Genomic DNA, 21,184 nt, shown 5'->3' on the forward strand with positions numbered 1-21,184 from the left:
AGAAATGAGCATGAATACATGATGTCTTAATTCTCTATTGGGTTCAAAACTACATCTGCCAGCAACGTGGTGCACTGTTTTTTTCTTTTGTAACTCAGAGTCACAAAATCACACTTTAAAGAACTTATTAATCTGCAAATCATGCAACTGTTACATAAAACAACATCTTAGACTAAAGTTTTAGATCCCAGTGTGAAAAAATGCCATACTGTTATTTAGTCAAACACATACTGTACACTTTGTGTGTGTGTATGTGGACATTATAAATGCTGCTTATAGTATCAGACCCAAGTATGTGTCACACTTCCTGTGCCATTTTAAACCTGGGTGAGAGTACCCATGTTATTTTGTATCGCCCTGAAAGGGCCTTTTACTCCCACAGTCAAAGGTTTCTCAAAATAGCCTCCTTTATTAATAAGCAAACAGACTAACCACGCCCAGTCCAAATAGAGCCAAAAATCTGCGATAGGTTTTTTTTAAGTGCAAAAAGCAAATGACTGAAAACTTTAAGTGAAAAAAAGACAGATTGAAGTTGTTTTTTTTATGTTATTTTTCTGTAGTTAAATCATACAGATACGTAAGTAAATATATATTTTTTTTATTCCAAAATCCACCTCATGCATAAATTATCAATGGAACTAATTTGTTTACACATATTCCTAAATTATTTCCTTCTGACTGAGTTATTTTCCTTCGAACCACAGAAACTCCAGATGTCTGCTTAGCACTGTAACCAGAGTCTAGACAGTGCAAAGTTCCATGACAATGCATGTATTTGGACCAATAACAATTTTACTCTTTGAAAAGGAGTAACTGGAATTTTCCTTCCAGCCTTTACCTCAACTTGAGGAAAATTAGTTCAACACTGGCAGACAAGGGATCCCTTAGTCTAGGTTTTTCATTCTGTAACGTTCACTTTCAAAGTGGACTTCAGACATCACTCTAACTTGACAATCTAAGGTTTATTTTACAATAACAGCTTGAACTGAAGAATTTTGATGAACTGAAGCAGAAAAGTACCACTTAGAGTCAGACTTGTAGGTGTGAATGAGACAAACTGTACTTTTACTTCCCACAAAGACACTGCTTACATTTTATACTCCCACAAAAGCAAATCAAGGCACCCTGTCTGCTCACCTCTCCATAAAAAAGAAAAGAAAAACGACCAGACACCAAATACACATAACATGTTATCATAACTGTCTAGGAATGCCACATTTGTAAGTGTGAATCACACTAAAAGGATTTCTTGTGGTTGATAATCCCACCAATCCTGCTTTTTGAAAGCTGACAGCCTTGCAGCACACTAACTGTGAAGAAGTATGAGTTTGAAATATGTTGTTTTTTTAATTTTTTTTGGAGGGGGGGTTGTTGCTTAACTTGTAAAAGAAAAGAAATAACCACAGACTAGCGTTTTTTCTGCAGAAGTGGTAAATACGTGGTGGTCATCTTAGTAATCAAAGTAATGGCTATAATAACCTTTAACTATGTTTAATTTAAATAACTTTATGTTTTTAGTCCCACTCCTGCAAACTGCACCGTGTGTTGTGATTTAAAATAATACTTCCAGCAAAGTGATAGCACGATGGTCAAAGTTAAAAAGCAAAATATAACTTCTCACAAACAATATTTAATTCTGGCTACACAGAAGATGCCAAGCAGTCTCAGACTGCAGGGTAAGTAAACAACCACAAGAACCACTGAGGGTCTGTTTTAGACGTTGCTGCCAGTGAGACAAGGCAGAACGCCCCCATCTCTCCATAAACAGGGTGTTTTCTTTGAAACGGCCATTTAATTACAACCCCCTCACCCTCCAGAGCTGCTCTCCCTCAGCAGATAAAACCTCAGCAGCACTTGGTTCACTCATTTTAACACATGAAGATTAATTCTGGGACGCAGTTAGCAAGCCTCAGAGAATAAAGTTGAACAATGTAACAATCACAGGACTGAATGTCAACTGAGTTTTGTGGTTTTAGTTATTTATTTGAAACAGTTTTCTTTATTTTTGCTGAATAGATAATGACATTTTCAATTCCAGTTATTTTTATGGTTGGCAAAAACTTTAGCTTTTTGGCCCCAATAACAAAAAGATTTCCTAGGAGGAGTTATGGTAAAACTTTCAAAACCGTAGCCGTCAAGTTTACCAAAAATAATTAAACGTAAGACAATCAAATATAGCAAAAGTAAGAGAGTAAGTCACTGTTTCAAGGTTTTGATTTTGAAGCCTGTAAAGTTATTTTTGTGTGTGCTGCTTAATGAATCATGTACTTGTTTAGAAAAAGTCTTTTTCGTTTTCGGGAGTGAGCAAAACGCTGAATCAATCAGAGAAATGCACATTTGTCTTTAGATATTTTATTTAGAAAATTAGAGTAACTATCAGAAATCAGCGTGTGAAAAAAGAAAAGCAAGCGATAAGTGAAACTTAAAACATACAATTCTCCTTTTATGTCTTATCAGTCACGTACTGATAAGTATGTACTGATAGTATGTGACTGATAATCTCTCTTCTGTAAGGAGTTTCTCTCAGTTTCTCCCATCTCTGGTTAATTGGTACCTCTGTCCGTAAATCAAACCCGGTTCAAAGGAGTTTCAGTTGGAAAGAGAAGAAAAAACATCTTCACTGAAAACTCTGTTATCAGTTCCATAAGTATAACACCTGCTCAGAAACCTTCATTATCAGTTAATTCTTCCCAGTAAATAAGCGAAAGTTTTATTTTCCAAGACATACACTGGTGACTTAAACAGCAACTTGTTGTCTTCATTCAGGTTGCACTGCTGTGCTTACTGATTGTCATTGTGACTGTGGCGATTTCACTGAAAAATGGCTCTAAGAGCATGGGTAAGTTTCACAAAGACATCCAGTTTTCTGACTTTTTACACTGTTGATTATAAAGCATTATTTTTTTGAGGATATATTTTCTAGGGTGCATGTGTCAAACTTAAGATCCGTAGGCTAAAATCTGGCCCTGAATAACTTTTTATGTGGCCCTCTTCCAGATTAAACAATAAGTGTGTTTAATATTATGTCTTAAACCAAATCAATGCAGTTTTTATTTGTTTACTGCCAAATCATATCAATCAGTCCCTCCAGTTTCTTGAGAATTATCGAGGAAATTCACGCAAAATCAACAAATCCCTGCAGTTTTTTGCACTAATAATTGGGAGTTTATTGCAATTTTTTTCTAAAATTGCCAAAAAATGTTTTTATTTGTACTAAACATCTCCCTCAGCCTTAATTGATGTCAGATTATAGTCTATACAGCGTGTAATAAAAAGTCACATTTATTGTCACGCATAAGCGCAAATATTGCAAATATTTCCAAATTAGTACAACAAATTCTTTGATTTTTATTGCAAAAAATAAAAAGAATCACAAAATCCTGGAGGAACTGAACATCTGTTCAATAATATTATTTAATTTTAAGAATTCATTGATATTTTTACAGTTTGTGAAAAGGTTTTATTAATACATTCTGGCACAACCGGCCCTTTAAGAGCATTCATGATCTTGATTTGGCTAAAAGCAAAAATTTGTTTGATACCCCTGTTCTAGGGAGTGGAAATGCATATGCATGCAAATGGCATTTGTTAGTGTTCATAAGAACGTTGCAACTGTTAAAGCTTCATTGGTAATCATCCTGTGCTTGGCAACCTGTTCCAGTTAAACAGTCTTTAAACAAATGCTATGTTTCAAGTGGCTCAGAAAAGCCTTAGCTTAAATCCATCTGAGGAACAGCAAATCAGAAATGCTAAATAATTTACGGATGACCGTAGATTGTGGTAGACTTACTGTTCTCAAAGTGTTGGATCTTATTGCTACTTTCAGTATTGTTGACCATCAGAACATAATGAGCAAGTTAATGAACCCGTTTAGTTTTCTGGAACAGTGTCAGTAGTACTCTGCAATGCTTCATACAAATGTGTCACTTGTGAACACTTTGTTATTGCCTCCCAAAACGTCAGTATTAGGCAATGTTTTGTTTCTATACAGTCATGACTTTTTATCATGACAGTATAGACTCCCTGTCACTCCCTGTGTGTTTGTAAGTCATATCTAAAATAAATAGATATGCACTCTTAATTTTGATAATAGGGAAAAGCAAGAGATATATCTATAACTATAGAACCTAAAGAAAATACGTTTTAAAATTCCCTACAATAGGCAATAAAAATGTAATTTCTGGCATGACGGAAATACAGTACCACTGTATTTATTCTCACCTAAAACAATTAAAAGTGCACATATCATATCTGAAGCACATGATGATATCATCATGTGATAATATCATATTTATTTAATGAGTAATAAATTCATAAATAATTTCATAAAGTGTATTTGTAGTTCTAAATGAGAATTTTTAAACACTTTTAGCTTGCCAAAGTAGATATCTTTATCATCTAGTGTCCAGATCGGGCATGACCAAATATGCAAATTAGGTAATGATGTCATCTAGTGACTTTTAGGACAGCCAATAGCGATTTTCCTTGCTGAAGAGTAGAAGATATGAAGATATAATAACCCTGGTGCCTAGAAAAAATAGTAATATCACATTTTCAAGAAAGTTAAGAGAAAATAGATAATGAAAAAACCAAAATAAAGGGTATCAGTTTATAACCCACTTTTCCTCCAAGAGAAATGAATAGACTGTAGTGTTATTCCTAACCTTTTGGCCTAGCTAGCTTAGCTAAGGCTATTGTTAGCCTCCTTTTCACTAACATTTCATCAGTGAAAGGAAATATTTAACAAGATATTCATATATTTGACTTGTCCATGTACCTTTTAGCACACTTTACAACAAGTGAATATGAGTCACCAGCTGCTCTACCTCCCCATACCAGCGTAACTTCTCCTCCTCGCTATCACAGTGCAGAAGGTGAGCTACACTGTGTTCACTGACATGCCAGTTAGAATCACTGCAGCAAGTCACTGGGGATTTCTCTGTCTCTCTTGTAAACTCATTACTGACAGAGATTCAAACAATCATTATAAAATATTATTAATTTAAAAAAAAATCATGATTATGATTGGAAAAAACGGGTAGTATGTGAAGAATAGAGCTGGAGTGTCATCGTTTAGCAATCTTACATTGTTGATTAAACCAAAAGAGAGTAACTGGGTAGAGCATCCTGACTCTTCTCAGGTAAAAAAAAGCATTTCTGTTTGTTTATTTTAATTACTGAGGAACATGAAATTCTAAAAGCACTATATGTAAAGTATACTAGATATAAAGGCACCAAACATATATTTTTTAAAATATGTGACCCATGATAGTTTATTGATATAGTTGTCATTAATGATGATAAGCATGCTGTACCATGCATTCATAGCCATACAGTTATATAAAAATAATAATTTTTATTATCACAACACAATTTTCTATTCATGTTTGAGGAGTTGATAGATGGATTTGTTGGGTGACAGGCAGGGTACAACATGAACACAGTGACAAGAGAGAGAAAAAAGCAAATTCAGTGTTGACAGTTACGTTCCTCTCGTTGCCATGTGAAAGAAGGCCAAAGCGACGGGACAAAATCCACCCATGCACGAGGAAAACATCCAAAATAAACAGACAAGGCTTCTGACTGCGAGGAAAAAGAGATACATTAGGGCCACCATGCAGCATGACCCACTTCCAAACTGTACACATGATCCACTCGAGTCAGTCAGCTCAGAAACCCTTGAATCACATGCAATAGCTACCTAAAAATCAAAGTTTAGGAAAATATACTTTGTTAAGCTGACATGCTTTGTTATTTTTAAATCCCATACGATCAGAGAAAGTGAACACAAAACAGATTGCTGACCACATAAAGGGTTAATTATGTCAGCTTCTCTGTGTTTATATTAATGCCAGGATTCTGTGTAGTTTCAGGTTTCTGTAACGGTCTTTGTTGCTCATTGTTTCTTCTGTTAACATTCTGTGTGCAGGTAGCTACATGTTTCTGATTTTCCATTTCTTAAGTCATGGGTTTAAATGTTGACTCAAATTCGTTTCCACTGATTGCATGACGCCATTGATCACGTTATCTTTGGAGAAATCTGCATTCAGGTGCTGCTGAGTACAATGGTGATACTGTATTTGTCCACAATGGCATTTTGTTGCATCAAAGTGAGATTTATGAGAAAGAAAGCACGAAAAGTTATTCTTGAAAAAGATCCACATTGGACCCTGAGGAAACTCACAACATGTTAGGGAAGAAGGTGGGTCGGGTTACTGAGAAGCTAGATGTGAATGTTAACGCTCTTGGACAGTCTCAAATTAACCCCTGAGCAGCGTTGCTTTTTTGTATCGTCTTACACTAAACCTGCTGTAACCATGTTTTTGTGAAAGAGGAATGTTTTGCGGAAGCATAGTCTCTCACTGGTTGAACGTGGGCCATGGCACCAATGTACTTTTCATTGCACACTGGCACGCCAAAACATCCCTCCTGCTTTTCTGGGGCAGTAGCGGTGAGTGTGGGCTGCAGTCCTCTAGGGTGGGGTGTTCCCTCTGCTGTGAAAGTTTTTCCCCTTGTTTTTCCTGCCCCACTAACTTGAAAGCCATATGGAAAGAATAGTATTGGATTTTCCACACGCAGACTCTTGTTTACATGCCGTGTTCTACGTTTTACATTTACACTTCTTTCTGGATGTAGATTTTGGAAACAGAAGACATGAAAAATAGTCAGATCCTTCTCTACAGATGGAGTCTGTGTGTTGTGTAAAATGCTGAGCATGGATTTTCTAGTGAAAGATCACTTGAGACACTGCATCCCTATGTTCGCTCCAAACCACAACGCTGACCTCGAGGCGGTGAGAAGGGCCCTTCTCACCAGCATGATAAGACTCTTCTGTTCCATGTCCTGTCAGCAAAGCACTTGACAAATGTATTAGTTGTTCGAAAACTGTGAGGGAACAGGCCTAGAATTTCCTGTCTGGCTGTGGGAACGACCTTCCTTCTTAGATTTCATGAACAGTGACAAAATTTCATACAGGTTTGATTTTTGGTAAATGAAACCACACAAGTAAAATACATTTGTAGATTAATTACACAAAAACTTATGTTTAAACACATTTTTTCTCTTAATCATGATGATAACTGATAAAAACACAACATTTAATAGACAAAAATATTTTTAAGAACAGAAATGTGGACTTGATATGTTTATTTTTAATTTAAAAAGCAACCTTTAATCTGACATGCAAGACTCGTCAGAATATATGTTCCAATTTATTGAATTTGGCCGTACAGTGCCTTGCAAAGATATTTATACCTTTAAAACTTTTGCACATTTTTCACATTATAATTACAGACCCTTATCTTTTTATTTACATAAACCAACACAGTTTTACATGTTTTTGAAGTGCAATAGAATAGTTTTTCAAATGATATGCAAACAAAAAGAAAAGCATGATGTGCACATATTTTGCTTCCTTAATAAAAACAAAATACAACAATATACCTTAGAAGTCAACAGAGTCACTCCGCATCTCGGTATAACAACAGATGTTCTGTGAATGACTTAAAGAGGTTCATCAGGATATATGAGTGAAGAAACAGAATCCTGAAAGCAAAGGAATAGGCTAAGGATAAGTTTCCAGAGAAGGTTTAAGCTGGGTTATATTGTGAAACCTCACAGATCACTGTTCAGTTCATAAAAATAGTTTGGCACAGTTTGTTAGAATGATGAAATATCATTTAAAGTACTAATAATATACGTGTTAGAATCTGACAGATGTATTCACAGAGGTTCCTGATTGTCTGCTATAAGAAATAATCTCAGGTTCCCAACTCAGCAAAACTAGAAATGTTGAGAAATGCAGGTCAGAACTGTTAGGGTTGATTCAATATGAGTAGCAGTAGAAAATTTATACGTTTTATTAGAATTACAAAGTGACCAAAACTAAAGTAGCTGCAGGATAGAAAACGCCCAACTTTTGATGCAAAAAACAACAACTAGAATCTTGCAGGGATAAAAGGAAACCATGGGTTACTTTTATAGGCAGGGAGCAATGGGAACAAAGAAATGTTAACATCTGTAAGCTGAAAGCAGATGTGAACATCAAACAGACGAAGAGAGAGCAGCTTAGAGCCACTACTGAGTAATGCTTAAAATATTAATATGGAGGAATGACATCACAAAGACTTAACCAAAATAAAATGTATTTTTAACACTTAGTATTTAACAAGAGCGTTTGATCAAACTCCAGCATTTAGACCTCAAAAGGATCATTAACATTTTTTTTCTGAATCAATTTAAGTTTTAATAAAAAGTTATTTTAACCTCTGAGTGGAAAAGTAGCCACTGCATGATGTTGAGAAACTGCTTCACATGACTAACCTGCAGGTACTGTCGGAAAAGTGGATTCCCCTTCTGGTGTTTCACCAGCATAGTTTGGGTTTTATGTCTGTGGCTTCATTCCTTTGGCTCTCACTAAAACAGCCAATAAGCTCAAAGTGGGATTTAATTGACCACAGCCATTTGTTGACATCAATGTGAATCTAATAAAGAGGAAACACTATAAACAGCAATAATTCTACACAATATTCCTTCTAAAAAGTTATTTAACTGAGAGAGAGAGACAAAGGCTTACACACCCTAATCCATTTATTGTGAAGTAGGTTTGTCCAAACTTGGGACCTAAGCTGCATTGTTCAGCTTCCTGGATGTCCGCCATTTTGACAAGCTATAAATTAATGAAGGTTTCAGAGTAGCTTGTGAGTGTTTGTGTAAACTGGAACATAGCGTGTCCACCAGTTCAACTATTTCAATGACATCTTCCTGTAAAGTGGGTTAAAAAGTTTGTTTGTGTTATGTAAATTATTAAATGAAAACAAGATGTCTTTTGTGGGTCAGTGAAGGATAGATAATATTTAAAAGGATCTATAAATGTCATGTGATCAATAGTTATATTATTTTAGTAGTTAGAGATAAAACATCCATTTACTGGAATTAGAAAATTCTGATGTTTTTTTATTATCTGTAAGCAGAATCTGGCCTGATTCTTTTCCTTTCTCTGCTAGTTAAGTCTCTTTTTGCTCAACATACAGTATATTCAGATAAAAAGAAATACGATTGACTGGAAATACTTCCCTAGCTTTACTGGAAGAACACAGTGTCCTCTGTGTACCTCTAAGTCCAGATATCTTTTTCATGTGAATGGGAAAAGGCAGTCACATAACTCAACTATTACTTTGAAACCAATATTAAAAAACACCTTTTTTTGCTAGAGAGGTTTCAGTGTTCTGCGGGCTTTACTGTCCAGGGAATCAGCCTCTTGTAAGGTTTTTCATGGCAAACTGTTATCTGAAAAAGTTTAGACAAATACTAATTTGAATATCTTAATGATGCAAGACACAATACTTGGCAAACCTCACTTTTATTAGGATTTGTGTAAAAATCTGTCTCTATATTCACTAATTTCATTAAAAGACCTTCTTGGAAAAAGGGACATCAACAATTTTATTAAAACCTAATATTTCTAGAGTGTTATTTACAAGAGTATGACTTGTAATGATCAAGGGAAAATTGTGCTGAAAAGAATAATATTGCTGATTCTGCACTAGTGTTCATTCTTAATGTTGGATTATTTGGATGTTGAAAAATGTGCTTAAATTGAAAGTTGTATTTAAAAAAATAACTTCACAGTCTCATTATTATTTTTTATTTAAATCCCATAATCTATAAGTGTTTGTGGTCTGGCATTGAGATTGACAGTGAAAAATATAAATCACAATTAACACAACATTTTTACTGATGGTGTTTTTCTTTCTCAACAGGAGGAAGTCTCTGGAAAAAATTCTCACAGGAGATCGGAGAGGCTAAGTGTCCACCTGGGTAATGAACCTGCAGATGACCCTCTTTTGAGGGATATATTTCTTTTTGTACTGAAAAAAGAGAATGGAGTTCCAACTTTAAAAAAAAAAAATATTAAAATGTTTCGTGGAATCAAATTTGTCAAACTAACTTTATTTATGTTTAAGTTAACAAGATAACTTAAACTTAATATATCTACTTTGAGCAACTTAATTTGATTACTTGTAAGAAATTAACTAGTTGGATCATCTGGCTTGTTTTTTCAGTGTGGTATGTTGCTAAAAAAAGTTATTCAGCCGTGTCAATTGCTGTTGTAAAAAGCCCTTTGTTGGAAGATGGTAATAAAATGGTGTTTAAATTTTAAATGGTCACATTTTCTAACACTTAGGGAGTTTAGTTTGTTCCTTTTTGTGTTTTAAGAGAAGTGTATCCAAATCAAAATCTCAATTTGCTTTGTTTCCCCAATTGTGTCATTATATTGGGTAATAGTAGTTGTCGCTATGGAAACTGGGTTAATGACTTTGACTAATCAGGCATGTGCTTGTGAGGAGTGTCGGCGTGTGTTTGCATGAGATGAAGCCACACACAAACATAGAGTAAACTAGACAGACTCATCTTGCAATGGAGAATTAAACCTGTTGCTCAAAATGACCTAAACTTTTGTTTTTAAATAGAAATCGCATAAATGTGGTCTGTGTTTTATTTTTTTACTTGACCCTGAGTATGATTTTATTGTGTGCATTCATTCAGATGCAAACCACACTTTTGTATATTGAAATCGAGTATTTGTACACTAAGGAAATAGTCATTTTGTGTACTTGCAGAGACGTTTCTTCATGAATTAATTTCTATTAATTTGTTCACATCCGGAGCATTTCAAGCAGTGTTTTCTGCACTGCAAAAGAGCAATACAAGCTGAATGTGAAAGTTGTCAAAACATGTTTCCATCTATGGGTCAGGTTCAGCTCCTTCAATTGCAAAATATTTTATCAGTAATATAATGGCCCTGTTTTCACACCATTGTTTTTTTTTTTTCACTGGTCTTACTGGTTAGCATCCAGAAATAGCTGCTTATAGCAAATAGGCAGCCCTGGAGAGTTTACACACCTATTTCCTCATACCGTTTCATGCTAAATGTACATGGAAGCAAGACAAGCAAATTAAATAAGTGAGCTTTTTTCCTTTGCCCAGTTTTTCCAAGTCTCCTCTTCTCCTCGTGTCCTTGGACGGTTTCCGAGCAGAGTACCTGAAAGATCACAAGAGTCGGCTGCCCATCATCAACAAGCTCCGTAAGTCAAAAAAGCGGTCTCCACCTCAACTCTCCAAGATTTTTCTCTTGGTGTTACAAGCCGTTTTTGTTCTGCAGGAAAGGATGGAGCAACAACATCTTACATGAGGCCTGTTTATCCCACAAAGACTTTCCCCAACCACTACTCCATCGTTACTGTAAGTCAGTGGTGTCAGACCTATTTTCATTTTGGGCTGTACAAAAAATCTGAATATTCTTAAAGGGCCTGTACCAGGATGTATTGATAACACCCATTAAATTGTTAAAATATCAATAAATAGGTGTTTGTATCAGCATTCAACAAATGTTTCTTAAAATTCAATTATATTGAACATCTTTTCACGTCGCTCAGAATTTTGTGATTTTCTTTTTTTTTTTGCCAACAAAATCAGATTTTGTGGTGCTAATTTAAAACTATTTGTAAGGACTTTTTACTGTCTTTGTGCTAATGTATGATGTTGAGTGTGACCTTTTATTAATCGCCATGCTGATCACGGATTATACCATCAAGTAAGGCTGAGGCAGGAGTCACTTAAACTCAATGTTTTTGACCAATTTTGAGAAAAATTTGCAGTAAAATCAGAAAAAAATTTGGAGATCTGTTGATTTTGTGTGAATTTTGCATAAATTTTGCAGATTTGTGAAAAGCTAGAGGGATTTAAAGATGTAATTTGGAGTCTAAATGGCCACATAAAAAGCGCCAGCGGGCCAGATTTGGCCCCCGGGCCTTGAGTTTGGCACATGTGCTGCAAGTGTTTCAGTTTGTCATGAGTTTAATTTAGTCATCATTACTTTATGTACTCATTCAGATAATGTAACACCTTGTTAAAATATTATTACATTTAAAAAGTTTTTCGACTTTGAAAACAACATGTCCTGGACAACAGTTACGTTTAATCTGATTAACGTGAAACAAAGGTTTTCTTTTGTATCCTTTAGCTGAAGCCTGAAGTTACAAAGAGGTAACTAAGAATCAAAATTGTCTATTTGTTTAAAAGTATCACTCAAGAGATGACAAAAATAGCATTTTGATAGCAGTACATGTGCTGCAGCTTTGCTAAACCAAGTTGTAGGAGGGTTGCTTATAAACTCCTATCAAAGAAGACCGAATGCTGTAATTAAATCAAAAATGCACAGTTTTTTTATATGTATGTATTTTTAAGTTTATGTAAGGATAATCTAGTATTAGATGAGTTGGTCCTCTCTAGTTTTGGATCTAAAGGACATAACTGTAAATGTTTTAAATGCTTTGCACCACCGCTGTTAATCGCTTTATTAATATGTGCTTCAAGGTTTTCTCTTCCAGCAGAGTTAGAAAGTCATTGCTCGATCGAGGCATAATAGCTTACATGTGCATGGAAAAAAACAATCAACTGAGAGCTTTTTAAAATGGATTCCATCTCTGCTTTTCATAAACAGACCCCACCATTAAAGTAAACTCTTTAGTATTTCCAGTAATTCTTTGTCTGGGGTCCAGTCTGCCAAGATGTGACTCCTAGAAAATACAATGCAGAATACAGGAGGCACAATTATTAACATGAAATGCATATTAGGGGGGATTAAAAACACATTTTAAGGACCTATATATGACCTCAAAGGCCTTCATCGTGTTTGGAGCTTTTTATTTTCAGAGAAATAGGAGTGAAACCCCTGCAGCTACTGTATCAAAACAGCTCAGAGCGACTGTGTGTTTATTTGATCTCCCACTCCTGCAGGGTCTTTATCCCGAGAATCATGGGATCGTAGACAACAAGATGTATGATGTGACCCGAAACACCTTTTTCAGCTTAAAAACAGAGGAGAAATTCAACTCATATTGGTACCAGGGAGAACCGGTGAGTATCTGTGTACGAAGGCCGAATTTCAGTCCTGTAGTTCTTTTAGGAACGAAAGTGTTCGTCTTATCAAAGTAAAAGATCACAAAGCAGATTTGAGCAATACATTTGCTGCATTTTACTGTAATATCTGAATGTCTCTGAGTTACTCATGGTTTACCCTCCCTGGTCTTATTCAAAATCTGCTGTGATTCATAAAAAAGGATATCCCGACTTGCGTAAGACTGAGTACTCATCATACTGTAATTGGCCCTCAAAGTTGCAACGTTCCTGTTGAAATTTTGGATTCAGCTCAAGTTAAATGTTGGCTTGTGATAGTTGTGCATACTTAAGCACTTTGTAGTTCTTACTTAAACTTGAGGCCTCGTAGTTCTCAATCCTCTTTTGTGTGACGAGCTGCTCCGCCTCACTGTCTTATGTGCAGCAGCTGCATGACTTTCCAAAAGGGGAATAATGATCGCCGTGCATAGCAGTGTCTTTCAGTAAAGACTGCCAAACCAATACTACAAATCCTATATGCCAAAATATATTTAGAGTATTAATGTGTCACAGAGCCATTCTACCCACAGATTGAAACTGATTTTTCAAAGAATGGAGAGATAAAACTTCTTCTAACTGACTCAAAAAAAGATCCCATGCCGTCATCAAAAACGCTGCATTATTTTCTTTTTTCTTTCTTTTCCTTATTCAGGTGTGGCTCACCGCAATGCATCAGAAACTAAAAGCAGCCACCTTTTTCTGGCCAGGTTCTGATGTCGCTATTAATGGATCATACCCAAATTTCTACAAGATGTATGATAAGTAAGGATGAACCTGATGGTAATAAATATGTCGTTGAGTTTACTTTCAGTGTATAAGATGTTTTTGTAATGGCTCCTTTACAAACTTTTTGTGTGCAGGAACATTAAGTTTGAGAACAGATTGGAAACTGTGTTCGAGTGGCTGAGTTTACCTGAGCAAGAAAGGTGCTGCTTATTCTATGTTAACCACTAAAACTCTCATGGAAAAGCACAAATCTTGTTTCATTTTTCTGTTTCTGGTTTTAGACCTGACTTTTACACCTTGTACCTGGACGAACCGGACAGCACAGGACATGCTTATGGCCCAAAAAGTTCACAGGTGAGTTAAAACTGTTACTGCCTTAGGCTTGTTCTTATTGCCATTGTATTGAACCAAAGCGCTTACAGCTTTCTGTTGTTCCTCCAGGTGATTGCTGCTTTGGAGAAGGTTGACACAATTCTGGGCGATCTCATGGATGGACTTTTTACAAGAGATCTTCACCAGTGTGTCAACTTAATGCTTGTATCTGATCATGGTGAGGTTGTTGTTCTGTTCAAAAGACATAACTTAAAGAAATATAATCAGAAAATTAGAATAAACATAGAGGTGGTGTTAAAAATACAGACACATGACTCCAATAAAGACAGAAAATACAGGAGTTGCATGACTGAGAAGAGACTCCACTGACTACAGGATGAAAAATCAGTTATCCCTATCACACAAGGAGGATATTTTTGAGAGAAGCATTTCTATGAGTATCTGGAGACCATATGTCTAGCCCTGTAATTACGCAGCAGAGATCAATGTTTCTATGAATGCGTGGCCAGGGCGATGCCCAGCAATTCCCATCAAAGAGTTTTCTTCTAAGAAAAGATAAAAAATTTTTGCATGGTAGTAGTTATTAGTTTACAGTTTGTCATGAAACACAGAAAACAAGACACACGCAGCAGGGTTCTCATGTCCCACCCAAAATAGTGTTGACAGATGTTGAGCTGAAAATATAAGCTTACACATCACTTCTGAAAGTCTTAAAGTGATTGTTTTTGTGGGGATCTATAAAGATCTTTGTATCAAGTCAGTATCTAATTTGCTGTAGTTAAATGTGAGCTTATAATGATTTATAGATTTTTACCCTGCTTTAAATATCTACAGATTTGTGGCTGATTTCTGAGTTTTTGTTTTTGAAATGCTTTAACCTGCTAGACATAATTTCATTATATAATTACTAACAGTTACATTGTCTCTTAGATAAAAATAATTAATAGTGTTTTACAGACTTTTTCTTAACTTCCTGCCATGAGTGCTCATTAATTATTTAATAATGAGCAGAGGTAATGTACCACTGTGTAAAAGTTTTACTCTGTTTACAGACCAAAGGATTTAGTTAACATTTTAAACAGTTTTAAACTGAGGTTACTTTCAGTAATTGTGAACTTGAGTGTTTTGTCATCCCATGACAGGCAGAATTTGAAACTTTAAAAAAATAAAACACAACAATGTGGCTGTATTGTCTTCATCTGTCCATTAACTAGTTCAAGGTCAGTTTATTTCTTTATCAATTTGACAAAACATCCTGTAACAAACAGCTACTTTTTTGTCCTTGTATAAGGAAACATCCTTAATTTCTATTTTCAGGTTTTAAAATAAAGAAAGAAAGTAACATTTTTGCAATAAAATTAACAGATTTTTTTTCTATGAACTGTTGCTATTTGTGGAAGATGCTGTAGAAAATCCTTTTTTAGTATTTTCTGTAAAGTTTATATATGTACACCTAATGTCAGAATAATGTAATTGCCAAAATTCTTTCTTGGGAATACAATCTTGGTCCATAAAGTTGATTCTGCTTCTAAAAAGTACTTAGTTACCAACCTAATGATAGAAATGTTAATTATTTTATGGCTATTTTTTTGCAAAAATGGAAAAATAGCTAAGACCTGCAATTATATGCAGGTTCCTTATTATTTCTTGCCAAAGTTATTAAGGCTTTACATCCGCAGATTGAAGGTCTTGTAATTGCACCACAGCACCATAGCAATACCAGTAGTTAAAGGAATAATACACTTGTAATCTATTATTATTTATTTCTCTGAAAAGTATTTTTATGGCTAACATTCATACAAAGCCTTTACTTCAACAGGAATGGAGGAGGCTTCCTGTCAAAGGGCATCCTATGTGTCGACATACCAGCATGACACATCTAACTTCACGGTCATCCAAGGCCCAGCAGCTCGCATCCGACCAAAGCGCCTCCCACAGGACTACTTCTCCTGTGAGTTCCTATTCCCGCAGATTTTACAATCTTTTGGTCTTAGTTTGCTTAAAATCAGAGAGCCTGATTTTCCCTTACTGTTTATTTCCGCAGTCGACTATGAGGGCCTGATAAAGAACCTGTCGGTATGCCAAATATTCCAAGCGTGACTTTTGTGTTGTTAAGAAGAATGAAAAATCATGTGCTTGTGTGGCTTCATGACAAACAGCCCCATCCTCTCTCTGCTGTGTGTTGATCCTCTCCGTCTGTGTGCATTCTGAAGTGCAGGGTTCCTGACCAGCCAATGAGGCCGTACCTCAAAGAAAACCTCCCCAAAAGGATGCACTTTGCCTTCAGCAAGCGCATAGAGAGGGGTCACCTGTACATGAAGCAGGGCTGGCAGACAGCACTGTAAGTAATCAGATCATCATCTCCTTTCGCACAACAGTTTGCATAAACTTTACTACATTAGTGACAATCTGCTCCAGTCCAAAAATATGGTTTAGTTAAGCAACAAAGTCTGTCTAGTTTGGGTGTGTTTTTATTTAATGTTATGTGGGGATTTTGATTTTGGGACGATTTAGAAAGGTCTGAAATGATAAATACCACAATTTGCGGTTATAAGTATTTGTGTAATATATGTGACACAACACGGCAAAACCAGAAAAAAGTCACCGGAGCATAAAGATGGAGAAAAAACATAAAAACCATCAATCTGTCACAAAATAATCATTTTTGTTTACAAAGTCTCAAAAATCAGTTTATTTGTTATGTTTATTTATTTTGGATATTTAAAATGTCTTCCAGATCTAGTGTTAAACGTTCATTAGAATTTAAAGTTTATTGATCTTTGAGAATGCGTTCTTGTATTATTGTTTTGCCATTACTGTTATTTTACTTCAAAATGGTTTGAAAACAACAAAATTATTGTTTATCGCAATAACTTCTATTACACTTTATCATCCAGCAAAATTTGTTATCGTGATACTTCAGGAACACTGGTAGTTCAAAAAGCCAACGCTTACTTTGTGTTCTGAAAGTAAATTTTTCTGATGTACTTTGTTGAAAAATGTATGTAACTTTTATCTGTTACTTCTTATAACTTGTGCTTAAAAAGTTTTTTTTTTCTTATAGAATATTCCAAAAGGTTTACATCAGAGCACATTTTTTGTAGTGAAGAAGCTGGGATTTTTTTCTAAATGGCATGTACAGTAGGTGACACATCACATGATGGATAAACTGTAGTCATAAATTTTTTACAGTAACTAACGACAGGAACCATGTGTGATGAATGAAGCATGTTGGGAAGGAATAGCACAGATCCTTTGATTTGCACCAACCCTATAATTGTGGTAAATTGCTTCAAGCTGGATAAATAAAGCTACTGACTTGACAGAGTCAAGAAGCTTCTCCTTAATATCCACAACTGCAGTAGAAGATGTTTAATATGTTCCACTATTTCCTCTAATTTTGCTTTTCCTGTTCAAATGCTTTCTCCTCAGTAACAAAAACGATGTCAAGTATTGCACCGGTGGTTTCCATGGCTCAGACAATCTCTTCACCAACATGCAGGTCAGAGGAAGGAAGGATGTGTCAGCTTGCTAGAGACAAGACATTTTGTATCATGTCGTTTTTTAAGTTTGAAGAAAACAGGAACTTCTTATATTTAGCTGTTGATATAATCAGAATATTAACCTCTGGGTATTTGAGACTTGAAATATTGAGGGAATAAAACTGTGATCTTAAAAAAGCTTCTGTGTTGAATTAGAGGGACTTTAAAAACAAGTAATTTGTTTATTTAGTAATTCAACATGCTTGTTCTTAAATAAGTAGTCCCCACAAGTATTTTTGTTTTCATGTTACTGTTTGAAAACAATAAAATGAGATCATGACCCACTTTTGGTTCTTTTGCAGAAACCCACAAACCAATAGACAGGAGAAGAAATATTTGGACAAACCTCTACAGAGCCCTTAAGTAGTGCGGAGAACTGAGATTATCCGAGAATTAAGCAAATTACAATAATTGCGCAATAGTATGAGAAGTTTCTCTCAACTTATATACAGAAAGATTTAAATTTAATACCACTGTAATTAATCTTAGTCATCACAGTTTCTCTGAATTGTCTAGATTAATTGGTCATTTGCTAGAATTTGACTTAGAGTACTTAGTTGGTTACTTATTTAGTGAAAACTAAATTATAAAATTATTTCTTCCTCTCCGTTAGTGTAGAATAGAATAAAAACAGTCTTTATTGTCCCGCGAGATGGAAATTCAGTATAGAAAACAGTTTAGGTTTAGGCCAATTCCAAGCTTGACTTCTCTTTAAATATTTACCCATGAACTAAATAAGTGAATCAAATGTTTGACGTCTTGATGTTAACAGAGGGGCTGAATAGCGCTTTCCAGTACACAAACTGGTAGGTTTTGTTGCTTAAAAGCTTAGCTTAGTTTACTTCATCGTGTGTACAGGTTTTAACCTGCCTGAAAAGAAATTAATGAAGATGTTTTATGTTTCTTTTTATCTTTTAGGCAATCTTCATTGGATATGGTCCTGGATTTAAAACTAAATACGTTGCACCAACATTTGAAAACATTGAATTATATAACCTCATGTGTGGTAAGTGGCTGTTTGAGTTAATTTTTTTCTCTTCTTGCTGTAAATCATTCATGTTTCTTGATGTTTTTGTGAACTATTGCGGTAAAAAAAAAAAAGAATCTTGAGTTTTAGTAATGAAGCTTGACGTGACAGACTCAAGTCAAGCTCCTTTGGAGAATATTTTATTTTATTTGGAAAATAAAATTATTTTTTGGAAGACAATTCTGGTCAAGAACATTACCAGTATAAACTGAAAAAGCGTACAAAAGCTAATTTAGCTCAAACTACATTATAAAAGGAATAACAGTTATGCAAATTTTACACAAATTTCGGTAGCTTATTCAGAACAATCGCACCAAAACTACACCAATATTACTAACAGCTACTAACAATAGCAGCAATTAGCAAACAAGTGGTGGAGCTGCACAACTGCTGAATCTATCGTACAGTTGTAAACAACAGTGTTGTATAAAGTACTGAAATCTCAGAGTCAAGTAAAAGTATAAGTACCTCTCCAAAATACGACTTTGGTAAAAGTCGAAGTCACTGACTGAAATGTTACTTGAGTTAAAGTCTTAAAGTATCTGAAACTTCTTGTACTTAAGTATGGAAATTACTGTAAAAATGGATGTACTCAAGTAATGTAATGAAAAGTACAAGTAAAAAGTAAAACAAGGCAAATGCAGTTTGAATGACATTTTTTATATTGTGGTAAACTTGTCAAATACACTTAAAATAATGTACCCAACCATGTGCAGGCAAAATTAAACCTGCTAATAGATATACCTGCAGGCATCATTTAGTTAAGAAAATTAGGTGCTTTACCTATAGCACAAAGTTAACTTAACCTGCTTTACAACTGAACCAGCTTCTTAGTATACCCTCCAGGACAGAAAATACAAAGTTTTTGTAAGCCTTAAGTTTTCCCTTCAAGTAAGGTCAGTGCTGAAAATGAGAAAAATAAATAGTACAGAAAATGCGGCCAACATGAAGAAAAAGATCTGTTACGATTACTCTACTTCACAAATCAGTGAATCAGTCAATGCTACAGTCAGTAGGTGGTGCACACAACTGGTCATTATGCAAAAGAAAAAAGAATTGGGAGGGAAATGCAGCTTATTGGCATCTGTAAACCTGGTTTTGAACTTGCATGCCTTTCCTATATTCGTTAAATTTAGTCTAAATTGCTATCGCTATGGCTTCTGTCCCCCCTTGAACAGAGGAGTCTAGGTAGCCTGATACAGTCAACATTAGGCCTAAGCTAAATACACCACGTGTGGAACTGAAACAATGCCAAACAAAGTTCATTTATGGTCAAGATTTCACAATACAGTAGTGTCTAGTGACCAAGCTATAGTTACTGAAACAGGAGGATTATAACCATTTCATAAGACGTTACCTCGATGTGTTTCTTCAAGTTGGACGGGGAGTTTTTGTAAGATAGGATTTCCACATCTTCGGGCAGGAATAACATACACTGCATGCAGTACGACGAATCTTTAACACCCACGAAAGAGTATATTGTGTTTAAAGAAGGCCATGGGCTTTCATCACCAGCTGGTGGTTCCCCTGGAGCCGTGTCCGACGTAGTTGCAGTCGTTGTGGTCTCCGTCTCCTCCTCCATGTGGCTGCGGCTGATTGCGAGACTTGCTTTGTGTTTAATGGGAAAAGCGAAACAGGTGTATCCTATTGGAGGTGATGAACAAGCCCAGGCAAGTAGGATACGGACTTTGTTCGGTAGCCTACTTGCTACTTGCTAATCAGTAGGTGGGATCAAAACACTTTCGTTTCTCTCTCGCGCTTTTTTGTAACGAGTAACTAAACCACACATTGAAAATGTATTGGAGTAAAAGTACGCAATTAAGTTCGGAAATATAGTGAAGTAAAAGTGAAAGTCATCAAAAATTTTCATACTCGAGGAAAGTATGAAGTACTCCAAAATATACTTAAGTAAAGTAGTGAAGTATTTTTACTTCGTTACTATACAACACTGGTAAACAACATAATGAGAAGCAAGGTTTTCAGAAAACTTGATAAGCCTGGTGGTTAGGGTGCTCAGCAGTCTTTCATCCAGCGGCCCGCCGTGTTTTAAGTTAAAAAATGTTTAAAGTTGTAAGGAAATTTTAAAATATCACTTGATAATCATGTGTTACTGGAAGATTGGAAGATTAATACCCGAAGACCAAGTATAAAGTCTTAAAAAATGCAAACATTTAAGAAAAACTTAAATAAATAAGCAATGTTAAGCCTGATGGGGGCACAAGTAAAGCCTGGTGGCCCGCCAGGCTTATAATACACTGGGGGAAACCCTGAGAAGCACTGTTGTGATTACATGCTGAAGGTGGAGTGTCAGAAAGAGTAGGCGCTTCTTAAAGAGACAGAGGTCAGTTTCAAGACTTTAAATTGCAAAGTTTATATAAACTGAATGCATCATAATTACTTGGTTGCGCTATAAAGTGGCACTATGTGCCTGGAAAATACATAATAGTGCCCCTTTACTAGAAGATTTTTGCAATTTCAGCATGTTCTTGGCTCTTAACTAATAACTTTATACACTTTGGTCATGTCTTTGTTGACAGAGTTAATGTTCAGTCACGCCTGTTGAATGGACGTTTACAATTAGTGACTAATATCCTAA

At 35.4% G+C, this 21,184-nt stretch overlaps 1 protein-coding gene across 1 annotated transcript in view; it reads left to right on the forward strand.

The window, feature by feature from the left end:
* The window catches only part of enpp1 (ectonucleotide pyrophosphatase/phosphodiesterase 1), a gene marked incomplete at its 5' end in the record, with an annotated part of 36,206 nt that overhangs the window by 2,092 nt on the left and 12,930 nt on the right, over positions 1-21,184 (forward strand). Inside the window, 15 exons of the mRNA XM_028040732.1 lie at positions 2,767-2,839; positions 4,785-4,874; positions 9,762-9,819; positions 10,990-11,087; positions 11,165-11,244; positions 12,802-12,921; positions 13,613-13,722; positions 13,821-13,886; positions 13,968-14,040; positions 14,128-14,236; positions 15,839-15,970; positions 16,064-16,095; positions 16,233-16,360; positions 17,452-17,521; positions 18,480-18,567. Of these exons, the coding sequence (XP_027896533.1) occupies positions 2,767-2,839; positions 4,785-4,874; positions 9,762-9,819; positions 10,990-11,087; positions 11,165-11,244; positions 12,802-12,921; positions 13,613-13,722; positions 13,821-13,886; positions 13,968-14,040; positions 14,128-14,236; positions 15,839-15,970; positions 16,064-16,095; positions 16,233-16,360; positions 17,452-17,521; positions 18,480-18,567 (1,327 nt within the window). The remainder of the gene's footprint in view (positions 1-2,766; positions 2,840-4,784; positions 4,875-9,761; positions 9,820-10,989; positions 11,088-11,164; positions 11,245-12,801; positions 12,922-13,612; positions 13,723-13,820; positions 13,887-13,967; positions 14,041-14,127; positions 14,237-15,838; positions 15,971-16,063; positions 16,096-16,232; positions 16,361-17,451; positions 17,522-18,479; positions 18,568-21,184) is intronic.

The sequence above is a fragment of the Xiphophorus couchianus genome, chromosome 15, assembly GCF_001444195.1.
Source record: "Xiphophorus couchianus chromosome 15, X_couchianus-1.0, whole genome shotgun sequence".
Classification (NCBI taxonomy): domain Eukaryota; kingdom Metazoa; phylum Chordata; class Actinopteri; order Cyprinodontiformes; family Poeciliidae; genus Xiphophorus; species Xiphophorus couchianus.